Consider the following 25,671-nt stretch of genomic DNA (forward strand, 5'->3'; position numbering starts at 1 on the left):
AACTGGAAGAGACTGGATGGATGAACAAGTACAACAAGGAAGACGCCTAGACTCTTTAAAAACAACAAGTTGCATCTGAACTATCCACAAGACTTCTTGGACCTCTGTCCTCAGGACACAAACCAAACACCGCATATCAGCAAAAACACCTCTTACCAACGGTCTAGCACAGTGTTGGAGGGGTGATGATTCAGGTTAGGGACCTTGCTGTTGTTGAGTTGACCACGAACTTCTCTGTGTGGCAAACTAGTCAAATGTGAGGCCATCAGACAGCTACAGATTGGCAGAAATTTGGTGATGCAACAATGATCCCAAGCACAGCAGCAATCCTACAACAGAATGTCTGAAAAAGAAAAGAATTAAGGTGTTGAAATGAACCCGTCAAAGCACACACCTCAAGCCTGACTGCAATGCTTTGGTGGGACCTTCAGAGAGCTGCGTGTAAACGAATGTCTTCAAACCTCGATGAACTGAAGCAACACTGTAAAGAAGAGTGGTCAAAAATCCCTCCACAACAATGTGAGAGACTACTCCAAGTTATAGTCGCTAATGGTGGTTGTACAAGCTACTGAATTGCCATTTAGCTTAGTTATTGTTAAACAAATAATGACACGGTGTAGCAAGTAATGTCATTTGAAGCTGTATTTACCTCATTTTAAAACTTCCTGAGAATTTGTATGTCCTCATACCTAAAACCTTCAAACTGAAATAAGAATACTTTCTTTTTTTTTTTTTTTACCATGACTTCATGTAGCCAGAGCCTCCGACAGACCTCTTTCACGTGAAACAGTAAACACAGGTGGTACTAATCACTTAGATTAAGGCTATATTAAACAAAACCTTCATTAATGTCATTAGCAACACCTGTGTTTACCTCATTTTTAATGTAAAAAAAACAAAACCCACACACATATGCTGAATTAGCTTCACCACTCCTACTCACTGTTGCATCAACTGTGTTCACCCATAGTTGCTAATTGTTTAGAAAATGATGGTGCTGAAAAACTTCCTAAAAACACTGCATATGCACAGTAGTCTGGAGTTAGACGGGAAATCACGGAGGCGTAAAACCAGGCTATGAGAATCTATCAGGGAAAAAAAGGTTTGACACGTGCACGGCACAGTCATATCCCACTCTTTGCAGTCTTTAATGCCCCACCGCTGCAGTGCAAAGTCCATATAATATCTGATCGTGCCGCTGAATCCACAGCGAGCGAGCGGACATCACGTGTCCCGTCTCCTGGACTCACTTAACCAAACATACCTTTTTCCAGCAAATAAGATAATTTTTTACCGTTCAGTTCAGAGACACAAAGTTGATGTAGCCCATCAGACGATCTTGGGATTCTCTGTTAATGTCAAACAGCATTATGTTTGAGAGTTCTCATCCCTCTGCCCTAATTGGGACTGAGCAAAAGTGCACGTTATACCCTCACACGCAGTTCATAAAGTGCCACAGGAGGCCAAACATTTTACCATGTAAATAACTGGCTAAAATGTACTTATAACATATATTTGCCAAATGTCTCATTAACACACACTTAGCTCTCCCGGTCTCTGTCTGCTTCTTCCCCTAAAACACACGGAGGCTCTAGTGGCCAAATTAATGCTGCATGTTTTCATTTCCAACAGGGAGTACATTAAGAGCTGATAATGGATGCAAATTTCTCACTGGATCCAATGAGTTTTACTCTGCGCAGCAGGGGTGTGTGTGTGTGTGGTGAAGCTGCTTCTAAACACAAGCACACACAGACGCGCCACCATCCTAATATCCCAATTAGAGCTAGCAAAGTCCAATCAAAACTCTCTTTCCCTCACACACTCACACACACACAGAAACAAGAGGAAGCAATTTGCTAATTTGAAAAATAGAACATTTTATTAAAGGCTACATCTCTTCATAATTACAATAATTAAAGTACCGAGGCATCTTTTCAACTGAGCTCTATAGAACGCATAATTTACAGTTTACAAGAAGAACCAAGGAAGCCATGAAAAATACCATAAAACATAAACATGATGATACTAAAAGGCATAAAAATATCTTTTCAACATAAGGCCCCTTGTAAAAACCAAGGGAGTAACAGGACCCTGAAAACTGGGTGAAAAACATGGCAAGAATCCATGTAGGCACAGCTACTGTACTCAAATAAAGACACTATGAACATAGTGTATATATATATATATATATATATATATATATATATATATATATATATATATATATATATCACCACCATCATTAGCATCTGCAGCTCATAGTGCAGGCTTAAAATACTCTCAGTCACGCACACACACACACTCACTCACTAACAGGTAAGCACATAGGGGAACACATTATAGAACTTTTTCTTGGTAAATATGAATATGGTGTAAACACATTTTGGGGACTCAAAGACCTGTTCAGGGCAGTTTCCTCCTCGTAAATATATAGGCTATTTGTGCGATGCCTGCGCCGCTGAAACAAAGGCACTAAGACGTGACAGATCAAGGCTAGCTGGGCACAGTCCCAGAGTATGGAATTAAACATTAATAGCATTTTTTTCTTTTTTTCTTTTAAATTCCATAGCACACTGAAGACCCCCCCACCCCTAAGAGCAGACGGGGACACATCCACAAATAGCACTGCAGTAGTAAATATATTATCGAACTTTTAAGTGATAAGAGAGCCATTCTCAAAGCTTCAGCAGTTAGCTCTCCGGCCAGGAGAGCGGAGATGTCCCGGAGTGAGAGTGGAGTTCTTGAAGAGGTATTGTTGATGTTTACAGTTCAATATGAGGGGCTGAAAAGGAATAAAAACCTTTGCTTGAGAACTGATGCTCAGAAGGAGAGGGTTGGGTGGAGTAGGGTGGGGCGTTCACAGATGTGGATAATTCGAGAAGTTTGTCCAACTCCAAGCAGCTTGTCCATGGAAGTAGAAGAAGGATAGGATTTGGGAAAGGGGTATTTCCAATAAATAGCTATAGAAATCTTTACACAGCAATACGAGCATCACAATACAATGCAATGTACATGTATATCTGCGTATACATATTAGTAATGCGCTAGTGAGCAACTATAGGCAGACACTGGCACGGGGAGGGTTCAAGTAGGCTCTCAGTTTCAAATTAAACCCACAGCGCCCTGCTTCTTTGACAAGTGGTCATTCACCTAGAGTCTCTAGATATTCCTCTTCTGGGAAGTTTTGAGCCCAGCAGCATAAAGTCCACGTTTTCTTCACTTCTAGATGAGCTTTTCACTTGATAGTCCGGTAATGTGGATATCTTGTCCCGCTTCCAGTCCGCATGCCCAAAAACCAGCGTTCCTTCAACAACATCTCCAGTCCTTCAAGTCTTAGCTTAAAAAACACACACACACAGGCTGCGTACATGTGTGAGAGCACATGAAGGAGGGCATCCGCAGAGTTATTGATCAACTCCGGCAGCGCTCACTCCATCCTCTCCACCTTTCCCAAGATCTTCCCCTCGTAGGTGGGGAGCAGGGAGCAGTCGTCGGACACCTCCTCGAACACGGCGCCGCACTCGAACTCGTCGCTGGCCTTCTTGAAGTAGTACCTGTGACCGAGAGATGAAAGCGTTAACACAAAATACTTCTCCCTTTGATTCAAGATACTTTAAAGCTCATAAACAAAAAGTCCAAAGAAAAATAAGAAAGAAAAAGAAAGCCTGATAAGTCTAACGCTCCCCTTTGAAACATAAAGTTTCATTTCCGCTATCTGCAGCCGAGCCACTGAGTACACAATCAGCCAAGTCTGCTGATACCAGGGCAGGGTGGAACCTGCTGCTGACAAGACTTGGTTTTAAACAGCAGGCTTCCTCTCTCCACATCCCTCCCTCCACTTGTTCTCTTTTACTTTTTCTCCCGTTCCTTCTCTCTCTCCCCCCCGTTGTGTTGCTGTGAGTTTTTCCCTGGCTAACAGGGGCCAATTAGACCCGTGTGCAAATGAAGGGGTCCTTTGACAAAGGCTGAAATTTTGGGTGCCTGCAAGTCTGCCTGTCATTACCCCTGACTCCTACACACCCGCTCGTGCACAGGGCTTTCACTCACTCCTCATCCCCGGTTCATTATTACAGGGACAAAGAAAAGAGACAAAGTAGAGGGGGAGGAGGAGGAGGAGAACGAGCAAGCAGTATGCCGTGTGTCCTTCCTCGCCCGTGTTGACAGTGTGAGCGCTTACTGAGACCTATAGGAAGGGCAGCTGACTTTTGTGTATGTGTGCAGAAGAAGCAAACTCAGGAGGGGCTTCTCGTCAGCCATGACTTCACTGGGCCATAATGATGTAACCCCCCCCCCTCCCAGTCCTTATTTTAGAGGAAGAGAAATCAGCAGGGGTGGGTTGGTTAACCGGGACTTGAAATTCACTCATTAACTATGTAATGGAAAAATTCCTCGATCTGCTCAGTGTGTGGTGACTGGAATGCGGGCATGTTTGCGAGCATTTTTTGTGGTTGTTCTTTGTTTTTAAGACATGCAACACTTATAAAACCAGAACTACAGCATTGCAGAGGTGCACAAGCGTGCACGTGTGCTAATTAACACGAGGGTAATCACTAATAAAGGGCAACGACACAGGGTGTGAAATAAAGCGACCTCCTTTTAGGAAAAAGCGCGCCGATCAGATGAAATCAAAGAGCGAAGGACACGCCTGATAACTGTTCCCTCCTTGGAGAGGAAGAAAGAAAAGTCGAGCCCTCCTACTTTTAAAAAAAACCCCAAAATCTTCAAAGAGCTATGATCGCCCTCTTTTTTTTTCTTGCTAAGAGAGACAGACAGAGACACAGAGAGCCTGAATTTCCACTGGAACATGTTTTATGTGGCTGGATCTGCCTCCCCTCCCCTTCTCCCTCCGTTTGCACTGACATCTGGCACCAATATCGTCTGGCAGGACCGAGCAGTACTGTTCTTTGTTGAACCGCTGCCATGTTGAAATGACCCAACTCCACACATTCTCTGGCTGCTATTAAAGCGCCGTGCAGCTCTCTTTCCAAAAAATGTGGATGGTATGACAGAAGAACTGAGACTGTGAGCCAGAGAGAAAAGAAGAGTAAGTAAGGGGTGTAAGGAAGGGTGGGGGCAAACAGACAGATGTGGAGAACTCAGCGCTAAGTGCTTGTCACGTTTGTTGATCTGAAAATGTTGTGGACATCTGGACAGGAAGAGGTTTTGCTAAGTTCTTTTGCTTTTTCTTCTCTCCCCCCATCACCTGTAATTATTAACACAATACTTGGGCCGTGCTTATCTTGGAGACCGTGGCAGTTTAAACAATAAATGTTTGATCTTTTTCCCCCTTTAATGCCCACTGGAAAGAAACAATCAAATTAAATCTCTCTCCACAAACACACGTCGAAGCCGAGCGGCCTTGGTGAAGGCCCCGTAGCAGAGCAAACAAGCGGATCTGGCATTTAACTGTATGCCTTTCAAAAATATCCATAAAATGATTACAACATGTGTAAACACTGTGCGCGTTCAACGCAAAGCACATTAATGCGCGCGCGGGTACACGCACGCACGCACACAAGACCCCAGAGCAGGAAAAAAAGAGGCCCTGATAGCATCAGTGAAGAATTTGCACGCTGGCCATTTGTGTGAGTCTTTGTTGGTTGAAATGAAAGGGGCTGGGGCTTCAAAGCCATGTGTATTAAGTGTGCCTTAGCATGGAAATCAATACCAGATGGGACCCAAAAATCGCTCCAGTTCAAACTCTCCCACTAACCCCTGCACCACCCTCCCTCCCTCCTCTTGTCCCTTCCTTTTCACTGCACCCCTCACACCAAACGCACACTTGTCCAGAGGCCTGCCTGAGTGCAGACACCGATGGAAACAAATGCTGATATCGGTCCTTGACGTAGTCACGGAGACAGTATTTCAGGTTTTTATGCTTGCAGGTGCTGACCGCCATTCAAAGGCAGAATTTTACCACTACAGAAGGTAGTAGGGTTTATGTCTCCATCATTCTGATTGGTCACTGTGTCTAAAATGCCCTCAGGAATGTTGGACATGAAGATACTCCCACACCTTAGAAATCAAATGATCCCACTGTAAACTTTGTCTACAAGTCAGCACAAAGACTGTTTTAAATCAAGGCCAATGAACTAATCCCAGTTCATAAAAAGTTAACTGTATTTATGTCACTAAAGCTGCATCACTACTGTAAAACTTTAAAACTGATCTGTATATTTCAATGTGCCTGCACACACCTGTAGTTGCCCTTCTTGCGGAGCTGCTCTTTGAAGTGACCCAATGTCAGACTGTGGCTCTTCATGGTCCTCCGATAAGGAATCTCCTCACCGCAGAAGAAGTACGTCACCACTGTCTCCCCGCTGCTCACCGCGTGGCTTCCTGAACCCTTCTTACACCTGCCGGGAAACAAAAGACAGAGAGGAAGGGTGTCAGAAGCAGCGAGCGCTTTCGCTATACCAGACAACATCTCGACAAAAGAGAAATAAGAAGTTCTCCAACAAGCAATCTACTAAATTTTTCCCACAACAGACCAGAAATACAGTAACTAAGAGCATCCTGAGGGACGGAGTGACCCAGTGCCGTCTATAAGTTTGCGCTTGTGTTTGCATGGTTATCAATTCCCCTTCAGCTACGTCCAAGGCTTTGTAGGCCCGCTTCAGAGGAACCCTCCCTTTGCTAAGCTCTGCTCGCCCCAACCTAGTGCCAGCTCACTGAAGGACAGCCAATAAAAATGATACAGATATATGAAAAGGGATGTCTCGGTCAGGTGGTGCAGTGACTGCACACACGCACAGACACACGCTCTCCATGCACAGCACAAATGCACGCGATTCATGCAGACGTAAGAGGCAGTGCTAGGTGTACAAAGCTTTAAATAAGTGAGTGTCTGTGGGGTGTAATGTGTGTGTAGCATAGCTGCTTCTCATCTATCTGTGTGCAAGCAAATGGTGCGGGTGACAAGTGGGAAGAGTTAAAAAGGGTCAAAGTACACTTGGAAGTTGGAGGCTAGAGCTGAGAGGAGGAGGAGGAAGAAGAGCAGAAAGGAGGAGAGGAGAGGGAGGGCAGGACTGTAGAGGCATCGTACTCTTCTGATTGGAGACTGGTCGCAGGGACGCCAGCGGGGCTGGGACTGACGAGCGGCAGGGGGACAGACGCCCCGTCCTGAACAGGCATGAGGTGGGTCTTCTCTCGCTGAAGGCTGGACGCTGAATGCCTGGGAAGAGAAATGAAATAAGACTTGAGTTTAAAAAGCACATCTGGAATAGTTTGAAGTTATAACCAAGAGCGTTACTTAATAATAATCTGCTCTTTGAAGTCTGTGTGTACCTTTGCTTGGTGGGCTTGGTGGATACCTCCTCCAGTCTGCGGCAGGCCTCCTCCAGCTGTGCCAAAGTGTTGGGAGGAGGGAGCGGAGGCATAGCTGGGTCTTGGATGAATGGCTGGGCCGGCTGGTGACCACGTAGGTGGCCGCAGCTTCCACCCCCGCCCCACGTGTGTGTCTGAGTAGATGAGCCTCCAAAGGATTTCTTGGTGCTCTGGGTACTGAGAGGGAGACGAGGAAATTTGACTTTAACAACATGAAAAGGTGTCCCCAACACTCACACAGATACTCCTAGTATTATCCTCCACTCACCTGTGAGACTTGTGTCTGCCCTGTCGTTTACTTTCCAGGATCCACTGCAGCACATTCTGGGTGGGATCTGCTGTGTCAGTGGGCAGCTGTAAGGGTCCACAGTCCTCCATGCACCTCTCCGCTACTCCATCCTCAGCCCCTGAGCGACACACCCGCCTCGATAGAGAGCTTGAACGCCTGGAAGAGTAATTGCACTGCTTATTTTAAACACTGACAGAAAAGAAAAAACAAATGGGAGACAAATATGAAACAAGTGCTTGGGACTGACCCCATGCTGTTGTCTGTGGTGATGGCCCCACACATCTCTCTGCCTAGGCTGCGGCTGCGCTGGTACGGCTGACAGGGCTGGCACTCGCTGCTGCCGGAGCACACGCTGTGCACCCTGAGGGCTGCCTCCCTTTCGATCTGCTCTTTAGACTTCGGACCAGCGTGATGGTGGATGTAGTGATGGTGGATGTGTTTCGTGCTCTGCCTGCTTACGAGGGTTCTGTTGGGACCCAGGGACAGGGTAATCGCCCCTTGGTCGGGACTGGATGCAGACGAACTGGAGGGCCCAGTTCTCACCAGGCCCTTGACACTGAAGCCAGCACGCGTGAAAGGCCGGTGTTCTGGCGAGCTGGATCGAGGGGAATGCCGGATCACGGCCGGGGACTGGCACCCGGGGGTCTTCAGGACGCGGGAAAGGTGTTCGTCCAGGATGGCCTGGGGGTCCTCGTCAGAGGAGCCAGAGAGGAGGGGTAAGGAGTGGGGTGAGAGCGCGGGAGCACTTCCCATGATCTCGGCATCTTCTCTTTCCTCCTCCTGATAAAAACAAGGCAAACTAAGTCAAGGCCAGAACAAAACATCTTCATCTTTCATTTCTTCAGTAAGAACCAGAGTCACACAAACCTCCTGAATCTGCTGCAGCCTCTCCTCCAACGTGTTCATGGTTTCCTGCTGCCTCTTCAGGTTCTCCAGGCGGGCGATGAGCTGGGCTGCAAACTGTGCTGGCTCCATTGGTATCATCTCTTTTGGTGGATGGCGAGTACGCTGTAGAGGAGATATATAAAAAAAGAAGATATATAAGAAACTGCAAGACTCATGCCATCCCTCCATTACTATAGCACTTCACATCATCTATAGCATGCATTTCCCACTAAAGGCAGTTCTGATCAGGGCACTCGCACTGGCACCTATGGCTACAGGGCTGTTTTCAGGGGTTGGCAGGCCTGGTGCATGGTCATGCTGGGCCAGGGCCTCGGCTGGTTCCTTCTGTCATCATCAGCAGGCCTCTTTAAAGTCAGCTCACTTCAAAGCCTTTCTCGTCAAATATCAAACACACAGTGGGGGGAGAATAGAGCGGCTGAGGGGGGGATGGAGGGATAGATTGATGGGAAGCAGTGGCTTTACATCTAGAAATAAAAGCCACATATCGACAGGGGGTGGAAGAGAACTCCAGGGAGGAAAAGGATGAGGGATTAAAAAAAAGAAAAAGAAACTGGGAGAAGTTGAGATGTGTGTGGGAGAAAAACGAAGAGAGGGAAGGACTGAAGGAAAGAGATAAAGGTGCCAGAAAAACAGGATGGGAGATCAGAAAGGTTGAGGTAATTTAGCCCCACCCCCACACGCTGGGCATCTTTAACGTACAGTAAAGTGACAGCATGAGATTGGGTGCATACGCACGCATCTTAAATTATTTTTGCACTTGGGTTTTCTTGATTCTCTCCCCCCCCCCCCAATTTCTCATAAGCCTTTGTAGTCGGGATAAAGGGGAGAAAAAAGTGAGAAAAAGAGGAGCTGTCTGATGGTGCCTGGAGCTGGTGCACCATGGGAATGGCAGCCATCGCCAAAAATCAGACGGGAAACAAAAACAAGAATAAAAGCCAAAAAAGAAGAAAATAAAGCAAAAGGGGGAGAGTGAGTGAAAGCGGCGAGATCCAACAGCAACAGTTACTGCATACCTCATAATGTGGAAAAAAAGGGAGTTACTTTAAGTTTGTTTTAACAAGCTGCTTCTGTTACAGCTACTACTGCAAGTTGTGCCCCCCCGCCTTCGATTCGGACTTTTTTTTTCTCTCAACATGAAGTTAGCTTCTCTTAAGCCTTAAGCTACAAACTCCCCTCTGACCTGTTGAGAGCTCACATGACATGCTCAAACTCTTCCCCTTAGATCCTTCACTTTTAGGGGAGGGGGCTGGCTGAGCATTTGTGTTTCTGTATGTGTGTGTGTGCTGGGGGTTGGAAGGGTGGCGGGGCTGTGAAAAAAAGGGGGAGAAAAAAAGGGGGCCAGCTCTGCTGGAAGTTGTCACTTCCCTGTGCGTTTGTTCCATTCATCCGTGGATCAAAGCGCCGCGTGTGCGTGAATGTGCGTGCGTGTGAATGTGTCTGAGTATCTTTGTGTTTTTGTTGAGGAACCGGGCTGATTTCAGAGCCCTCGGGATAAAGCGGCAGAGATCTTCCTCATCTCTCTCTGTTCTCCATATTTACACCATCGGTGGGGAAGAAAAACCCTGGTGTGTTCCGAGCGCTGCGGCGATAAACAGCTTAGAGACCCCCCCCCGTCTCCCGCAGACTTCAAGGAACCCTAATGGGGGTGCAGGTGACACCAAAGGTAGGGAGCGGGGTTGTGTTTGCATGCGAGCTTATGTGAATGTGTGTGTATGTGTGTGTGCGAGAGAGAGAGTGGGAGGCTGGGTCTTTGACGTTACTCTTTAGATCTTTGCTGGCGTTGTTGAATTGAAGATGCCAAATACAGTTTGTGCAATACTATTCATAGAACCCAGAGAGACCCGAACACAGGGTGGTATGGAGACTTCTGAGCATGTGTATGTGAAGTTATGCATGTACGTATGCACGTGAGTGTGTCTGTGTGCGTTTGTGTACTTACAGGAAAAGCAGGGAGCGAGACTTGGCTGTTCATCCTCATGTTTCGCTGCATCTCCCTCTGTAGCTGCTTCTTGGAGCCCAGTTTATATGGAGGGATGCCATCTCTGGGGAGGGGGAGAGGGGGGTACGCAGACAGACCACAAAGGTCAATTACCCAATCGGATACATCATTAAAGACCAAACAGACATTCAGGAAGAAGCTTGTTAGCCAAATGGGCAGATCAAACACAGTTCAGGCAAGAACAAATCTAATTTATTAATTCTCCAATTCATTTAGCTTTTCATGTTTCAGGCTTAATCTGAGAACAAAAAGGCTACTCAGAGGTAAATTATGACAGCATTTCCGCCTCCGAGCGGCTCGGGTTACGCTGCAATGAGTAAGGTTTTATTTGCCCTAGAAACGACACTCATTTTCAGGGCTGGCTCCAGCACAACACTGGGCACCCTGCTGGTCATTTCCTTTCACCAGCATACACACAAATGCACACTGCAGTTACTGTGCTCCACTTTAAGTAGCGTCAGCATTAGCATCTCCCTCCTGACTTTTATGGTAAGCTGAGGACACAGTTAGCATTAGCTACTCATTATGCTTTTTCAAAGAGTTACTGCAGGATAGGACCCAAGGGTGCAGGTAACCTGGTTAAGTCTGAGGGGATGAAGGGCTGACTGACTCAAACAAAAAACAAAAAAGAGGGAATCAAACAACAAACAGCAGAGCTTCAAACTGAAGCACTTGACAGTGTAAAACAATCTCTTTCCTTCCATGCTAAACAGCAGTTTCCTGGTGACCTAGCCTAACTGAGAAGCACTTTTCCACTTTTGCTTTGAAATGCCACAGTCATGCGCATAAGCAACCACCCCTCCCTCCCCTCCCCAATCTTCATTTGGCAAGCGCTGCTGCAGCCAGCCTCTGATCTCCGCACATCAAAAGGCTGGTTTGTAAGATAAGGTAATGTTTGAAGTCTGCGCAGCTGCATTCCCCAGCGTCCAAGCAAATCCATAAATAAGATATAAGCAAAAATCCCCCCTCCGCTACTCTCTTTCTCTTCCCACCCAACCGCCTCCTCCCCCGTTGCGTTTTCCCTTTTCTCTCTTTTTTTCTCCTCTTTATCTGTAAATGAAATTCAAATGTTTATGGGTCTTTTTTTAACTGACCTAAAGCGGCGAGGCAGATATTCAGATCAAGGCCAGAACGGGCAGAAAATGAGGTGGAGAAGCTGCGCCCCTGTGGCCAGGGCTTTGTCACTGGCTCTGGGCAAAGTACAGCGGAACAGGGCAATATAGGCCTCGGTCTCTTTGAAGCAAGGCTGTGTAGTGATATGCCAGAACAGAGGACATCCCATTGTAAAAAAAAAAAAAAGCCTTTACAGCTGCCATACTTATGTGTAACCCAGCCCCATTAATTCAGCTGAACAACCATGTGTCAGTCTTTGAGTTTCATTAGCTTGGTCATAGTTACTGCATCCATCCATGCCTCGACAACCCCGCCTACCTCCTCTTTACTCGAGGTAAAGAGCAACTTGTTGCACCAACTTTTCTTTTTGCTTTGCGTCCAAAAGCCAGCTGACTAAAGCACATCTGGCCTTGAGCTGTGCACCACGCAATGACTTCATAGCACCTTGTCACTTGAGACACATGTGATTACGCCAAGCAATCCTTTAGAAGAACGAGCGCCAAGGCACGTACACAGATAAGCGCAAACCACATGTACAGCATGAGCGACTGATTTGTAAGTTCCTCGATAAGTGATCAATCAGAGCTAATTTAGACAAATGTCAACTTTTAAAAATGAGGTTTTCTTGATTTTCTTCACTGCAACAAGCATCTTGGTGACAGTGGAGAAGAAATACTCCCTAATAGCAGAAAAAGAGAGCCCCAGCAGGGCAAGACTCAGCAAGAGGCTAATCAGAAAGTGTAACAAGCAAATCAGCTGACATCAAAACACTGCTCATGCCCACAGATGCATAAAATGTAAAGTTACTATACTCATTCCTTCTAATCGACTCAAAGTCTTCCTGCATATACACTCCAGTGGCAAAGTCAAAAGTGTGTTATGGTGGAGCTTAGCATTAATCTAGACCACGTCCTGGATACTGGAGTGCATCTTTGGTTGTTTTTTAAGGTGCCACAATCCATCAATGGCAAGCTATTCTTCCAGTATGGCTACAGCTTCAAACAGAAAGCTCTTTGGGATTTGCTCTCATTTTTGCACACACACACATAACGCATGTTTGGATAAGATTCACTTACACACTGCTGTCAGTCACGGACATGGCGTCATCAGTCAAGGCGTCACTGGAAACCTCGCTGTCATTCGTGCTGCTGACAGGAGCGAAAGAGCCTGAATGGCAGGGGTTGAGTGAGTCTCCTCTCTTGTATGACCTGAGAAGTTTCCAACAAAAATCAGATTAATATGAATCAATATCCAACAGGTGGGTACAATTCACTGTGTTTCTGTCATTTTGAGAAGGTGACATCAAAACAAGCTGCATCTTCTAATGTTTCAGAGAACTATAACTATAGCCTCACTCATCTGCTCCCAACAACAACGAATGGATGTGACAGAGCAGTCTGAGGCCTGGGAAAACTTCAGTTTTCTCCTTATTGCTTCTTAAATATCCCATAACTTCTCTTTCCATTTCCCCGGCATACATCTCCCGCTGTGTATGCATTCTTGCCACGGTACAGGAGGAGAGGAAAGGAGGGGGAATGACCCAAAAAAGGAAAAAAGTATGGAGTGGGATGCATGAGAGTGTGTCAGAGAAGGAAACAAAGGGGAGAGGTGGGTTCTTCACGAGGAAGCAGAAACGCAGCATGACTAAAGCTGTAGGCCCCCAGCTCCGGGCTGACCTTCAGAGGGGCTCGCAAAGAGTCAGGTATTTAACACAGCTGGCCTTGCATTCTTCCCTCCCTGCCTCTTTCACCCCCTCATTTATGCTTTCTCCTCCCTCCCTTTCTTTTATGCATCCCACCCCTACCCCACCACCTCCTTTCCCTCTGTCCTTCCTTCCTTTCGCTCCCTTTCCCCCTTCCCACCTCCTCCTCCCCATCTTCACTCTCGCTCCAAAAGCATGCCTCGTAGTCCCTATCCCTGAGTTTTCAAAGGAAAAAGATAAAAGTAGAGAAGGCGGGTGGGTTGGGGTGGGGGGAACGCAGCGAAGGAGGGAATCAGAGGAGAATTGACGCAAACAAGAAAAGAGGGAAGAAGAGAGTGAAGAAGGTTTTTTGGCGGGGAGGTGGTGGTGGTGGGTGTTGATTCTGCACTGTAGCTGGTGCCGTTTGTTATGTTTTTTTTTTTTAAGAGAATCTGAGTCAGATGAGAAGAGGTAAGGGGAGAGGAAAGGAGAAAAAAAGGGGAGGGGGAGAAATTAAGAGCACATGTTTTGAATCTGAAAGGGTGACAACAATGGGAGGGCAGAGAAAAGGGAGAGCTGCCAATCCCTGCTGTCCTGAGCAGGTAGCTGTCAGCTTAGCTCAGCCTGTCACCGTAAGTTAGCAACAGGAACATCAGAGGATGCCCCAGAGTTGACACTGCTGTCTTTGCTGTCCTTTAAACTCATGAATCACTTCAATTTATTTGGGATGCAGTCTTAATCTAAAACACCCTCCTTTAAATGCAACGTGGAAAAAAACGAGAAAAGGGCCTAGCAAGCACCCGAGTGAGACTACAAAACAGCCACTTCAAAGTGCCATCTATAGCTCTGCTATACATTTATCTCTCTGCCAAAAGCTTGAGGACAGCGTGGTACAAGAGAAGGCATAGCACAGCAATGTCATCATCTATTATTTGCTGGCTGGGGCCAGAGCCAGCGTGCTCTGTGAACTTTTCCTGTGGAAGACGATCCCTCACTCTGCGGAACTATTTCAAAGCCCCGGAAATCCAGGCGAGCGCCAGCAGAGGGCTGCTGCTGCTGGAGACGGTGAGAGAGGGGACCAGAGTGAAAGACAGGGAGGGGGTAGGCTGACCAGTTTTCTGCAAACTAATGTGGTGTTGAGAAAAAGCACTTGTACAGGAGAGAAATGCTTGCACGGTTGCCTCTGGTGTGCAACAACAGGTTTACACTTTGCACCAGAAAACAGAGTAAAAGCGCCATACCTGAATCCCCCGTCCATCACCTCCACTGCCCTCAGGGAAATGGGGGCCCTCTGCGCTTTAGCCGAAAGTCCAATAAGTGCTTTAGCTTTCAAATCACAACTCCACTCCTCCTCCTCGTTGAGCGTGGGCAGGTATCCACATACAACTTTCAGGTCCGCCAGTCCGTTCGAGTTGACGTGACTCGGGTTCTCTCCCCCAGTTCTCACGAACTCGAGGTAAATGTCAGAGGTCAGAAACATCTGGTACGCGTTCTCCTCCATGTCGGTCTGGATCTCGGTCTGCGCCTGGTCGAACATGGCAGAGTCTATGTGCTGCTTCTTAATATTATCCCGTATGTAGGTTTTCGTCGCGGGCTTCAACTGTTTGGCGACAATGCTGTTGTTTTCGATGTAGCGCTTGTAAATTGCTTTGGCGACTCTCTGCGTTTTGGTATCCTTGAGGTCCATCTGCCTGAATCCATTGCAGGCGAACCAAAAGTCTAAAGTGTCCACACATTTTTCTCGCTCCAGGAATGTCCTAAAAAGAAGAGCGCCGTCCTGGTCCCCGAGGAGAGAGTGCAGAGACTTTGTCCACCGGGAAAGCGGGGAATCCGGGGAGGCACTCCCCTCTGGCTCCCCGAGACCATCCTCGTTCCTCCTCGCAGAGGAACCCGGAGAGCCGAGCAGAACGGATTTGGGGGACTCCAGGGGTTTCATTACTGGGAGTTTGCCGGGGTAGCAGGGCGCGTCGCCCTCCTCCCCGGGCACAGGGGGTCGAGGCGCATCTTCGCGAAAACTACTGGCGATATGGTCCATAAGCGCCCGGCTCATGGCTCTGACGGCAGAAAGGAGAGAGCCCGCGTGTGTGCTGTTCCGCCTCCTCTGAGCTTCTACTGTAATCTCCTCACTCTCTTATGTCAGCGGGGGGGGCTTCTCTCTGGCTGCCCGGCTTCTCTCTGAAACACAAAGTATTGATCTAATCAAAACCAGATCCGCCCCAACTTCAAAGGGGGGCAGAAACGCAGTAAGAGCCTTTTCAGACCCTCGCTGACTTTTACAGAAACAGACAGACTAGTTCAGATTTGGGGGGGGGAGAGAAAAAAAAAATCCAGCTGCAGCAGAATTACATAAACAGCACTTCTTCATATCTCAACTAAGGGATATGATTTCTACAGAAGTTGGTTAAATTAAAACATTTAACAAGAGGGGAAGGGGGGCACCCACCTAAGCGATGTCTGTACTGGATCGCCGCCATCCTTTTCGATAACATCACGAGAAGTAGTAATTACATGCACGTCAAAGTGGGTTAAGACCTGAGCGCCAATTAATAAGACATGTACCCTCCCCAACTCCTCTCCCTCCCAATAAAATGCCAAAGCATTACGCACGGACGCCGCTTCCTGATCGTTTTACCCCTACCATCCCTGCCACTCTCTCACTTCTCTACGTCTCATCTAAAAAAAAATACACCAAATCGAGCCACTGCTTCAAGCCCCTCCATGACACCGATGTGGGACAAACTCCAAGTGATGGAAAAACGTGACCGAAATAGTTAATACGGGCAGCAAGGCTGCTGCTTGTGGAGCTTTAGCCTCCACAACTGTTTAAAACATCCCCCAGTTTGTTGCACAGAAGATCGCTACAACGTGTCCCCGAAGCATCAGCGGTAGTTACAGTGTATTAGCGGCTGCTGTGCAACCTTGAACATGTCACTTAGTATCACCGATCCACCGCTCGACTGTTAAACATGTCAAGAGATTAGAAAAAAAGAGCTCGTGGCACAGCTACAAGTCAAAAGCTTCCCACAGGATACCGAAAAATGAAAGAAAGAGAATGATAACGCACATTACACCCCCACACACTTGTCACATATTTCTTTAACGCTGCGTTTAAAGACGAAACAAGCCCTGGTTTAAAAAATAAATAAATAAACGTCCACACTCCAAGTGCACCGAAGTCTCTGATCTGTCTGATCTTGTGAGGGGAAGAAAGTCACACGCACACACGCACACACACACATAGAAACGACCACTTACTTCAATATGTACAAATATAAGTACGAAATATTATCGCAAAGGAAATTTCCGTGAACACGGCACAGAGATGACTCAGTTCCTCCTTGGGCTTTAAAAGTAAGAAAAGCGACCAATCATCCCCCCTCCCCAACCCTCAGAACATTACTTCAAAGGCGAGTCAACAGCACATCAAAGAGAACTCCAATGGGGGCCACTTTGAGGAGGCACACACTCTTGCAACTTACCATCGATCCACGAGTTCTTCAGCTCGAATTAAAACTCCGGGTTTCTTCTTTTCTTCCCTTCTCCCTCCACAAATACATACACACACATGCAAAAATTCGCTTATAATCCACAATGCTGGTCTCCTCAGCGCGTCCACATACAGTCCGTTCAGGTTCGAGTCGGTTTACAGAGAAAAAAAATGCACTCGAGAGAGGAAGAAAAAAATATATATCGCTTTTCTGCCTCCTCCTTTTCTCCTCCCTATGGTTTCAGGCTGCCATGCCGCACGGTAGATCTCTCCTGTAGGCGACTCCAACACCAACTGAACCGAGAGGCTGGAGCAGCGCACTTCAAAGTGAGGAACCGACTGCCGGGTCCCGGCAGCTGCATAAAAAACAATTGCAACCTCGTGCCTTCAAAAAAAAAAAAAGAAAAGAAAAGAAAAAAGCGAAACAAGTGGTGGAGACCCCACAGTTTTGTGCAGTTACTGGTGACGAAATATTGTTTAAAGGCTGCTCGGTTTATTTTCTGACCTTTCCCTCCCCATCTTTTGGCAAGCTTTCCTTAGACCACGAAGTTGTAGCTACAGTGTGAGGACCTTATCAAAGACAGGCAATCTTGAGCCAACTCCCCGAGGCTTTGGAGCGTCAGAAGTAACTGATCTGCCGCCCCAATGGCATTATCGCTACAATCCCTCTGTTGCTACATAAACTTTAAAGACGCGGGCATTTTTTCCTTTTCTTTTCTTTCATGGGGTTGCACAATAAATGCAACGGCGCGTTTCAAAATAGCACGTGTAATATGGACAAATATGATTTTTTTTGTTTTTTTAGGGGGGTGGCTGGGGGGCAAACATCCTGCAGAGTAATGAAAGTTTCATTGAACCGCTGCAGGATTCAAAGATACTGAAGGGAATTCCCAACAATGGAAACGTGTGTTTTGACTCAAGGACAGTCACTTTACCATCTCTAGTGCTTATAAAGATACAGTGTGTTGCCATAGGAAAGGAAATCACAGTGCTGTTATCACTCCACAGCTCCTACCAGTGGCTTAGAAGGGCACGTGCATACACAGCAGATTAAAACATCTGCTCACTGTGGATAAGTTCACTGACAGATGTTATCACATCATTTAAGCAGCACAAGAATAAGTCCTCTTTGCACTTCTGACTATGCAGCTCTCTACTCCTTAACTGCACTGTTGAGATAACACGAAAAGGGGGTTGGAAAGCAGCTCAGGCAGCCAAAATGTCCATCAAGATGGACATTTTAGAAGCTGCACTTCCTTTATTTGTACCGTGGTGGCTACAGTAGTGTTGATAGTGTTTATTGGACAGACTCAGTGGTGTTTTGGAGGGGTCTTTAGTGTTCAAATGAGCCACCACAGGGGACCCTTTGTGCAAGATGCCTGCCTATGTTCTTGAAAGAGAGACAGTAGGTGTCTGTGTGTGTCCTTGTTGTCTCAGCGGACAGGGATCCAAAAAAGAAGGAAAAAAAAGTACAGTACAAAGATGGAAACCACTTTGATCAGCCTGTTTGCTAAAGGTGCTTTGAGACTTTCTCCCTTGATGCCTCTTTTCCCATCAAGGTTAATAAAAGAGAAAATTGGAAGAGGCCATGATGACTAAGGGATTACTCATCATTCAAAGGCCACTTTACCGCCTTCAAATTCTGTCACATCCTGCACATTCCCATTGTGTCTATTTCAAACACGCTATCCCGGCAAAAAGTTGAACAGCCGTGTAGCCCAGCAGATACTCCTACAGTTTCTCAGGGAGGACATATGGAAAATTTGTCATGTAAACTCAACCAGCTTTATGAGGAAGCTGTAACACTTGAAAAGCAACGAATAAACACTGGAATTGGGTCAAAAGAATAAACTGCCACCAAAATCTGTGTGTTTGATGAAGGAGAAAACCCTGTCCCATGAAAGACATTAATAATAATAATAATAATGAGTCAGACTTGGAGCGAGAGAAATGTTAGCACAAGCACAATTTCTTATCTCACAAAAATCTACATAGCAGAGGTCTCTGTGCAGGTTATACAGGTCATCTGGGTAATATACCAACAGCACCTCTGACAGAGTGAGTCTTTGTTAACTTTGGACAGCCAGGGCTGACCTCTGACAGTAAACACATCAGGGTGGAAGACATCACCAGGGTGATGGTAGGGACCCCCTGCCGGTACCAGGGGCCAGTTGGACCCTCGTGTCCTGCCTCTTCAACCCCCTCCGTGGTTCAACTGGTCGGATTTTCCCTGCTGCCCCTCAGGAGCTGACCTCAGGTCTGTGACCAGCCAGAGACCGGGGCTGCCCAGGGGTTTCTGTCTCCTATAAAAAGATCTTTGAAAAGAGAGGCTTCAAGGGGAGAGGTTATGGGATGTAACTGTCTCTCTTTATGGGCAGATATTATTACAGGGACAGGTCAAATTCAGACCTGCTACAAAGAGCTCTATAAATAGAGACGGTTGGATTGGGAGGGAGGGGGAGTCACATAAATCAGGTGTAAGCCCATTACTTCTTTAATGTTGACTGCTTTTTTCTCTCCATGCGCAACATGGATCTCAATACTTCACCTTAAGTCATATTTGATGGGAAACATTCTGACAAATGAAAGACTGAGAGCATTTTTCTCCCATATCGGCTTCTCTTCATTGGCTCCCTGTTAAATCCAGAATCAACTTTAAATTTACTTTATCTTTCTCCTCACACACAAAGTCCTGAATAATCAGGCCTCATCTTATCTTGAAGACTTCATAGTACCATATCACACCAGTAGAGCACTTTATTCTCAGAGTGCTGGGATATTACTTTCTGGGATATTTAAAAGTAGAATGGGAGGCAGCACCTTCAGCTTTCAGGCTGCTGTTCTGTGGAATCAGCTCCCAGTTTGGATTGGGAGACACTCTGTCTACTTTTAAGATTAGGCTTAAAAAATGAGCTTTTTGATAAAGCATATAATTAGGACTGGATCAGGTGACCCTGAATCCTCCCTTAAATATGCTGAATAAGCGTCGCCTGCTGAGAGTTTCTTCTTCACTCACTATGTGTTTATACACCTCTCTGCATTTAATATTAATTATTAATCTCTGGCTCTTTCACAGAATCTTTTATCTTATCGTTCCCCCCCCCCCCCCCCCCCCCCCTTTACCCCCATCCGGTCACAGCAGATGGGTTACCTCTCCCTCTCCTCTTCCTGTTAAAAGGGAGTTTTTCCTTCCCACTGTCGCCAAGCGGTTGCTCATAGGAGGTCGTCTGATTGTTGGGGTTTTCTCTGTGTTACTGTATTTGCCTTACAATATAAAGCGCCTTGAGCCGACTATTGTTGTGATTTGGTGCCATATAAATAAAACTGAATTTAACTTTAGAGGACAGGAAAGTTTTTCTTTTTTTTTTATGGATGGGTTATGAGTAGCCTTGGGCTGCCCCAACTGCTGATGGCCACTTCAGCTGTAGCTATAAACACTAAGAGTGTGTGCGTGTGTGCGAGTCCACCGGTGCTGTCCTCTCTGCGCAGAAGCTCTGTGATTACTAACTGCTCTCAATTACAGTATTGTGTGCTGTTCCTTTTCGGCTCGGGGTTAAACTCTTTGCAGACCCCTTTGAAGTACTCATCCCTTTATCTCAAGCCAGAGCCAAGAATTTGGGGGAGGACAATGGAAAATGAAACCAAGAGGGAAGCTTACGGCAATTATCAACCAGGGCCATGAGGTGTAAGTCAGCTCTCACAGACAGAGAGGGAGAGAGAGAACAGATAAAGAGGCTAACCAATGTAGGACAGGGGGTTACTGTTTCAAGTTTGTTTGGTGTGTACACACTCCAGGCAACAAGCGACTGCCGAGAGAGGAAATGGAGGCCACCTCTTCAAAGCAGGTGACAACTGGGGGGGCAATGGTCTCTAAAGGAAGCAAGAAGCTGATGAGAGAGGTGCAGCAGTGTTGATGGTGGTGCAAGGTGTCCACACACAACTTAAGGAAGGACCAAGATGAGTAAAGGTGGAGAACGATGGAGAAGAACGGTGGGAGAAGTGCTGTTGTCAGCAGAATCAAATAGCATGCAGTGAGCTGGGGAAGATACAATTAAAGTGTGGAGTTAAGACAGGCTTTGAAGTTGGACATGGTGCATAATACCCTTAAAAGTTAAGGAAGGGCAACAATTCACCAGTTTGTTATGGGGCTGTTTTGAAAGAGGAAGAGGAGGAAGGGAGGGGAAAAAGAGTGCGAGTTGTGGAGGGGGTTTGTTTTTGAAAGGGTTCAGTTTGAGGGGAGTAAAGTTGGATTTCAAGCACCAATTGGCCCCAGAAGGATGTATTTTTTTTTTTTTTTTTTATTTGCAAAACAGAGAATGTAAAGTGCAAGTGGGAGTCTGCGCCTACGTGTGAATTATGATGATGGGGAGGAGTGTGTGAAAAGAACAGAAGTAGGGAAAGATAAACGTATCCCAGAGAGCAGAAAAGGGGAAGTGAGACAGGTGAAAGAGAAAAGACTATGAAATAGGCAGGGAACTGGAAGGTAGGGAAGACAGAGAAGAAATAAAAGAGGCAAAGGGGGGGAGCGTGTTGGAGGTTATTTATTGGTTTTTTCCCCTCGTTTTAATCCCATTTTGCGCTTGACTTTTAAGTCTAACAATGTATAGAAACAATGTCGGATGCACCGTCTAATCCCGTTTGGGCCATGAAGCTCACTCCACAGTGACAGTAATGACTTTCATTTCCTCTGCTGCTTGCACTGAAGCACCATGCAGACACTTCACAAGCTGGACGCCCCAGTTCTACCATGCTTGACAGGACAGTGATCCGTCTCTGAATCAGTCTTAACCTAACCCCCCCACTCATCCCTAATTTATCACTTTAACCCCGTCTTCCTCTTTCCTGACTTGGAGATGTAGGGTTCCCCCCTCCTCTGACCTGTGAAGGTGATTAACTTGCTCGTCCATTCATCAGATGCCAGATTTTATCTTTATCCCCACTTCCTGTTCCTCCATTAAAAGGGTGTGACATATCAACAGAGTGTGTGCCATGGCAACGGGGGCATGCTATGATGAGGGCTAAAACGCTCAACGAGTGTCTGTTTTTAACTCCTGGAAAAGTCTGATGTTGTTCATCTGTCAGATGTTAGTCCAAATCCAGAGAAGAAATACCAAGCTATCACATTGTCTGTGCAGGCAAATACACATGGCAATCAGATCAAGGCTGAGATACTTAGACATCCCCTTTTAGGACTGCAGCTACTAACAAGCACATCAAAACTATTTAATAATAAAACTCTTCTGAAACCACTTTTTAATGACAAAACTAAAAGAAGCCCAATTTCTGCTTTGAAAACCAATTGACATAAAATTTTATATCAACAGTTCTGGGTCTCCTTTTAGTTTCATAAGTTGACAATAACATTATGACATAATTCAAAAAGATGGCTGTCTGGATACCAACGTACGGCTCTTTTGCCTTCATAACTGCATTAATTCATCATGATTCAACAAGTCGGTGGACACATTCCTCTGAGATTTTGCTCCATATTGACATGACAGCATCACGCAGTTGCTGCAGATTTGTCGGCTGCACACAACGGGAATCTTCTGTTCCACCACATCCCAAAGATGCTCTATTGGTTTGGGATGTGGACTCACTGAGGACATAAAGAGATGGACATGGACAGCAGCAATACTCATGTAGGTTTGGTGTTTAAACAATACTCAGTTGGCACTAAGGGGCCCAGAGTGTGCCAAAGAAATCTCCCCCACACCATTAAACCACCAGCAGCAGCCTGGACAGTCGATACAAGGAAGCATGGATCCTAAACTGTAGCCTTAGTTTCTTATTCTTAGCTAATAGGAGAGGCAGCTCTTCTGCTGCTGTAGCCCATTTGCTCCAAGGTCTGCCATGTTGTCCATCCAGAGATGCTTTTCTGCATTCCTCAATTGTAATGACTGGTTATTTGTGTTACTGTTGCCTTTCTATCAGCTTGGCCATTCTCCTCTGGCATCAACAAGGCATTGTCACTCAGAGGACTGCTGCTTACTGGAGATCTTCTTTATTTTTGGTATCTGTAAACCCTAGAGATGGTTGTGTGGGAAAATCCCAGTACATCGTGAGTTTTTGAAATAGTCAGACCACCATTCAACATTCAAAGTCTCTTAAATCACCTTTCTTCCCCATTCTGATGCTCGGTTTGAACTTCAACAGGTCATCTCCACCATGTTTACATGCCTACATGCACTGAATAGCTGCCATGTGATGGACTGATTAGATATTTGCATTAACTGAAAAAGTAAAACAGATGGAAAAAGACTAAATGTGGGCGGGTGCATGTGCTTCTTTATAAGCTTTATTGCTTAGCATTAATGCGCCATGTGCACCTTATTTAAACATGAATGGTGCGATGGTGTCAGCAGCGTCAGAGTACACAAAGTACTTGTGAGGATGAGGAAGGTGTAGATTCAATATAATGTGATGGAAGAGCTTTTATAGACCAACTAGATGATCTAACAGCCCTGCCATGCCAGTCATTCCCCCAGGACAGTGGGAGTACCGTGACAGCACAGAGAAAATCCAAGGTAAATTATCCAAAAGCCTGCAAAGGTTTGAATGGCTAAAAAACAAAAACAGATGCATTTTCAGGTGATTAGTGCCAGTTTTGCAATTGTCTACTGACCCATTATCACTTTAGGTAGAGAGGCTGAGCAAGATAAAAAGAAGGAGCGAGATATACCGCATACCCAGACAGAGACATAGGGCAAGTGGTACAGACAAAACCTCCCACACTGTCTTGAATGCATGGACGTCTGTCCCACTGCTCAACCCACACGGCAGATCCGTGTCACAATCACACAAACACAACCTGCTGTGCCTTCTTCACTCCAGCCTGTAACCCACTTCTTCCTGAGATCACACAGCGGCATATCCTTTTCATAGCTCCTGTTGCGTTTGAGTGACAAGGGCCCAGGAAAAAAGGAGGGGAGGTGGAGTAGGTTGGGGAAGGGGGGGTGGGGGGGCGGGATCACTGCCATAAATACAGAATCAACAAAGGTAAAAAACAAGATGGAAGACAGAATAAACAGCGTAAGTGAAACGTGTTGAAGGCGTTGTGTGTGTGTGAGAGAGAGAGAGACAGAAGTGCTGGCGATAAACAGGTTTATTTATGCAAGCAGTGTACAGCAGCCAAACGCCGGCCTCCTAGGGTCTGACTCACAATGAAGCTCTATAAAAAGACCCAGCTGCACGTATGATCACACACACACACACACACAAGCAGCAACTTTGTCAATCAAACACTGATGTACAGTCATTCCCGGCGGCTTGTCACAAGGGCTGAGACTAAGGTATATACACGCACACGGCAACCTGTTTGGTTTGCCAGCTACTGAATGTCCTCATATAACCTCTCTGATATCCTAAAGGCGTAAAACACATACAGAAAAGAACAGTTTAAGGTTCATCTGCACAGAGAAACGGCATCATTTCAGATTCAGTGACATGCAGCACTTTTGATCTCGGCTGCGGCGGCATTTAAAATTCCCACGCGCTCGAGAAAACCCTCATTAGGACAGCTAAACACCAAAACCTCCAGCTGAAGCGAGCCCCGTTAAAAATCAGCCGGAATCTCAGCTGAACGAGCGTCACACATCAGCCGTGAGCAGCGGCGGAGGCAGCAGCAGCAGCAGCAAGGAAGAACACGGTGGATGAGTGCAAACCTCTGGAGCTGCCTAACTGCCCTTCACTGTTGTCACATAACAGTCCGCTTGTCTGATGTGGAGATAGCCGAGAGGAAGCGAGGGCTTTGATCCTTAATGGGGCCATGTCTGCTCTGTGGAAATGACATTCATGGCTTGTATTTACACAAGCACAATTATGGAGGTAATTTGGTTGGTGGACAATCAATTAGAGTGAAACTATGTCCGAGTAATAACACAGATTAAAGGAAAGGTTATGGCTGGAGCCTATTTGGGTGTAAATGAGGAAAACGGGCTTCTGCTAAATAAGCCCAAGAACACACTAACCTTTAGATCTACAGCCAACCTTAATAGCTCCGTATGCTTCAAACAAAGTGCCCGTCTTATTGTCTAACCGCGTCTGCAGCCCTCTTTCTAATGACAGACTCGGGAGTGGGTGTTTGACATTTTTTATAGATGATCTTTATGCAGAGGTTAAACCAGATGTGGCTTGATCTCCAACTTTTTAAAAAAAAAATTTGCACCTACTTCTGTCAGTTCTCGTGTTTACAGTAAAAAAAATCACCCAGGAGACAATATCCGGGCGTAAAACATCTCTTTTTGATGTAAAGGTAAAAAGAGGACGCAGATATTGTTACCGTTTGAAGCAAATACCCATCAGCAGGCGCAGGTTCAGGAAACAGCAGCTAATAAATACCACGTGTGTCGGCTCGGTTGCGTCAGTTACAGTGATGACGTCAATTTTGGGGTTAATGGGACTCTTGCTGATTCAGATTTTTAGTTCACTGTTACACTTCAATGGATGAGAGCAACACTACAACCATATTGAATTTAATCCCCCCATGCCTCACACAACCCAAGTTTACATTCTTTCCTTCACGTTGCATGGTGCCTCGTGTTAATCCTTACATTTGTCATAATTACGTTGTTTATGTAAGGTTTTCTCTAAAGCTGCCTTAGTCGTGACAAGGTGCTTAGTTTCTGTATTTATGTACCAAGGCTCTGTAGCTAGCGTGCAACCTCATAAGGCGCAACTATAAATCAAGCTGAATTTATACAGGCTCACTGTCACTTCAGTAAGTACACCTGTTTAACTGCTCATTAACGCAAATATCTAATGAGCCAATCAGCTTCTCAACACATTTAGGCGTGTTAGACATGCTGAGGACACCTGCTGAAGTTCAAAATCAGCATCAGAAAGGGGACAAAAGGTGATTTAAGTCAGCT

At 46.1% G+C, this 25,671-nt stretch overlaps 1 protein-coding gene across 1 annotated transcript; it reads right to left on the bottom strand.

Moving 5' to 3' along the window:
- Positions 1–2,236: 2,236 nt before the first annotated feature.
- axin2 (axin 2 (conductin, axil)) lies at positions 2,237–19,830 on the bottom strand. Its single transcript, XM_086289146.1, has 11 exons — positions 16,794–19,830; positions 14,556–15,489; positions 12,710–12,841; positions 10,461–10,563; positions 8,483–8,623; positions 7,863–8,395; positions 7,595–7,771; positions 7,288–7,503; positions 7,046–7,174; positions 6,198–6,356; positions 2,237–3,554 (listed from the first exon to the last, which is right to left on the bottom strand). Exons 2-11 carry the CDS (start codon positions 15,362–15,364, stop codon positions 3,428–3,430), a joined length of 2,526 nt encoding a protein of 841 aa, XP_086145272.1. The 5' UTR covers positions 15,365–15,489; positions 16,794–19,830; the 3' UTR covers positions 2,237–3,427.
- Positions 19,831–25,671: the final 5,841 nt, after the last annotated feature.

This window comes from Aulonocara sp. 'chitande type north' Nkhata Bay, linkage group LG4 (genome assembly GCF_057382095.1).
Source record: "Aulonocara sp. 'chitande type north' Nkhata Bay isolate Kocher_YH1m ecotype deep benthic linkage group LG4, A_spYH_male_GT1.1, whole genome shotgun sequence".
Lineage (NCBI taxonomy): Eukaryota > Metazoa > Chordata > Actinopteri > Cichliformes > Cichlidae > Aulonocara > Aulonocara sp. 'chitande type north' Nkhata Bay.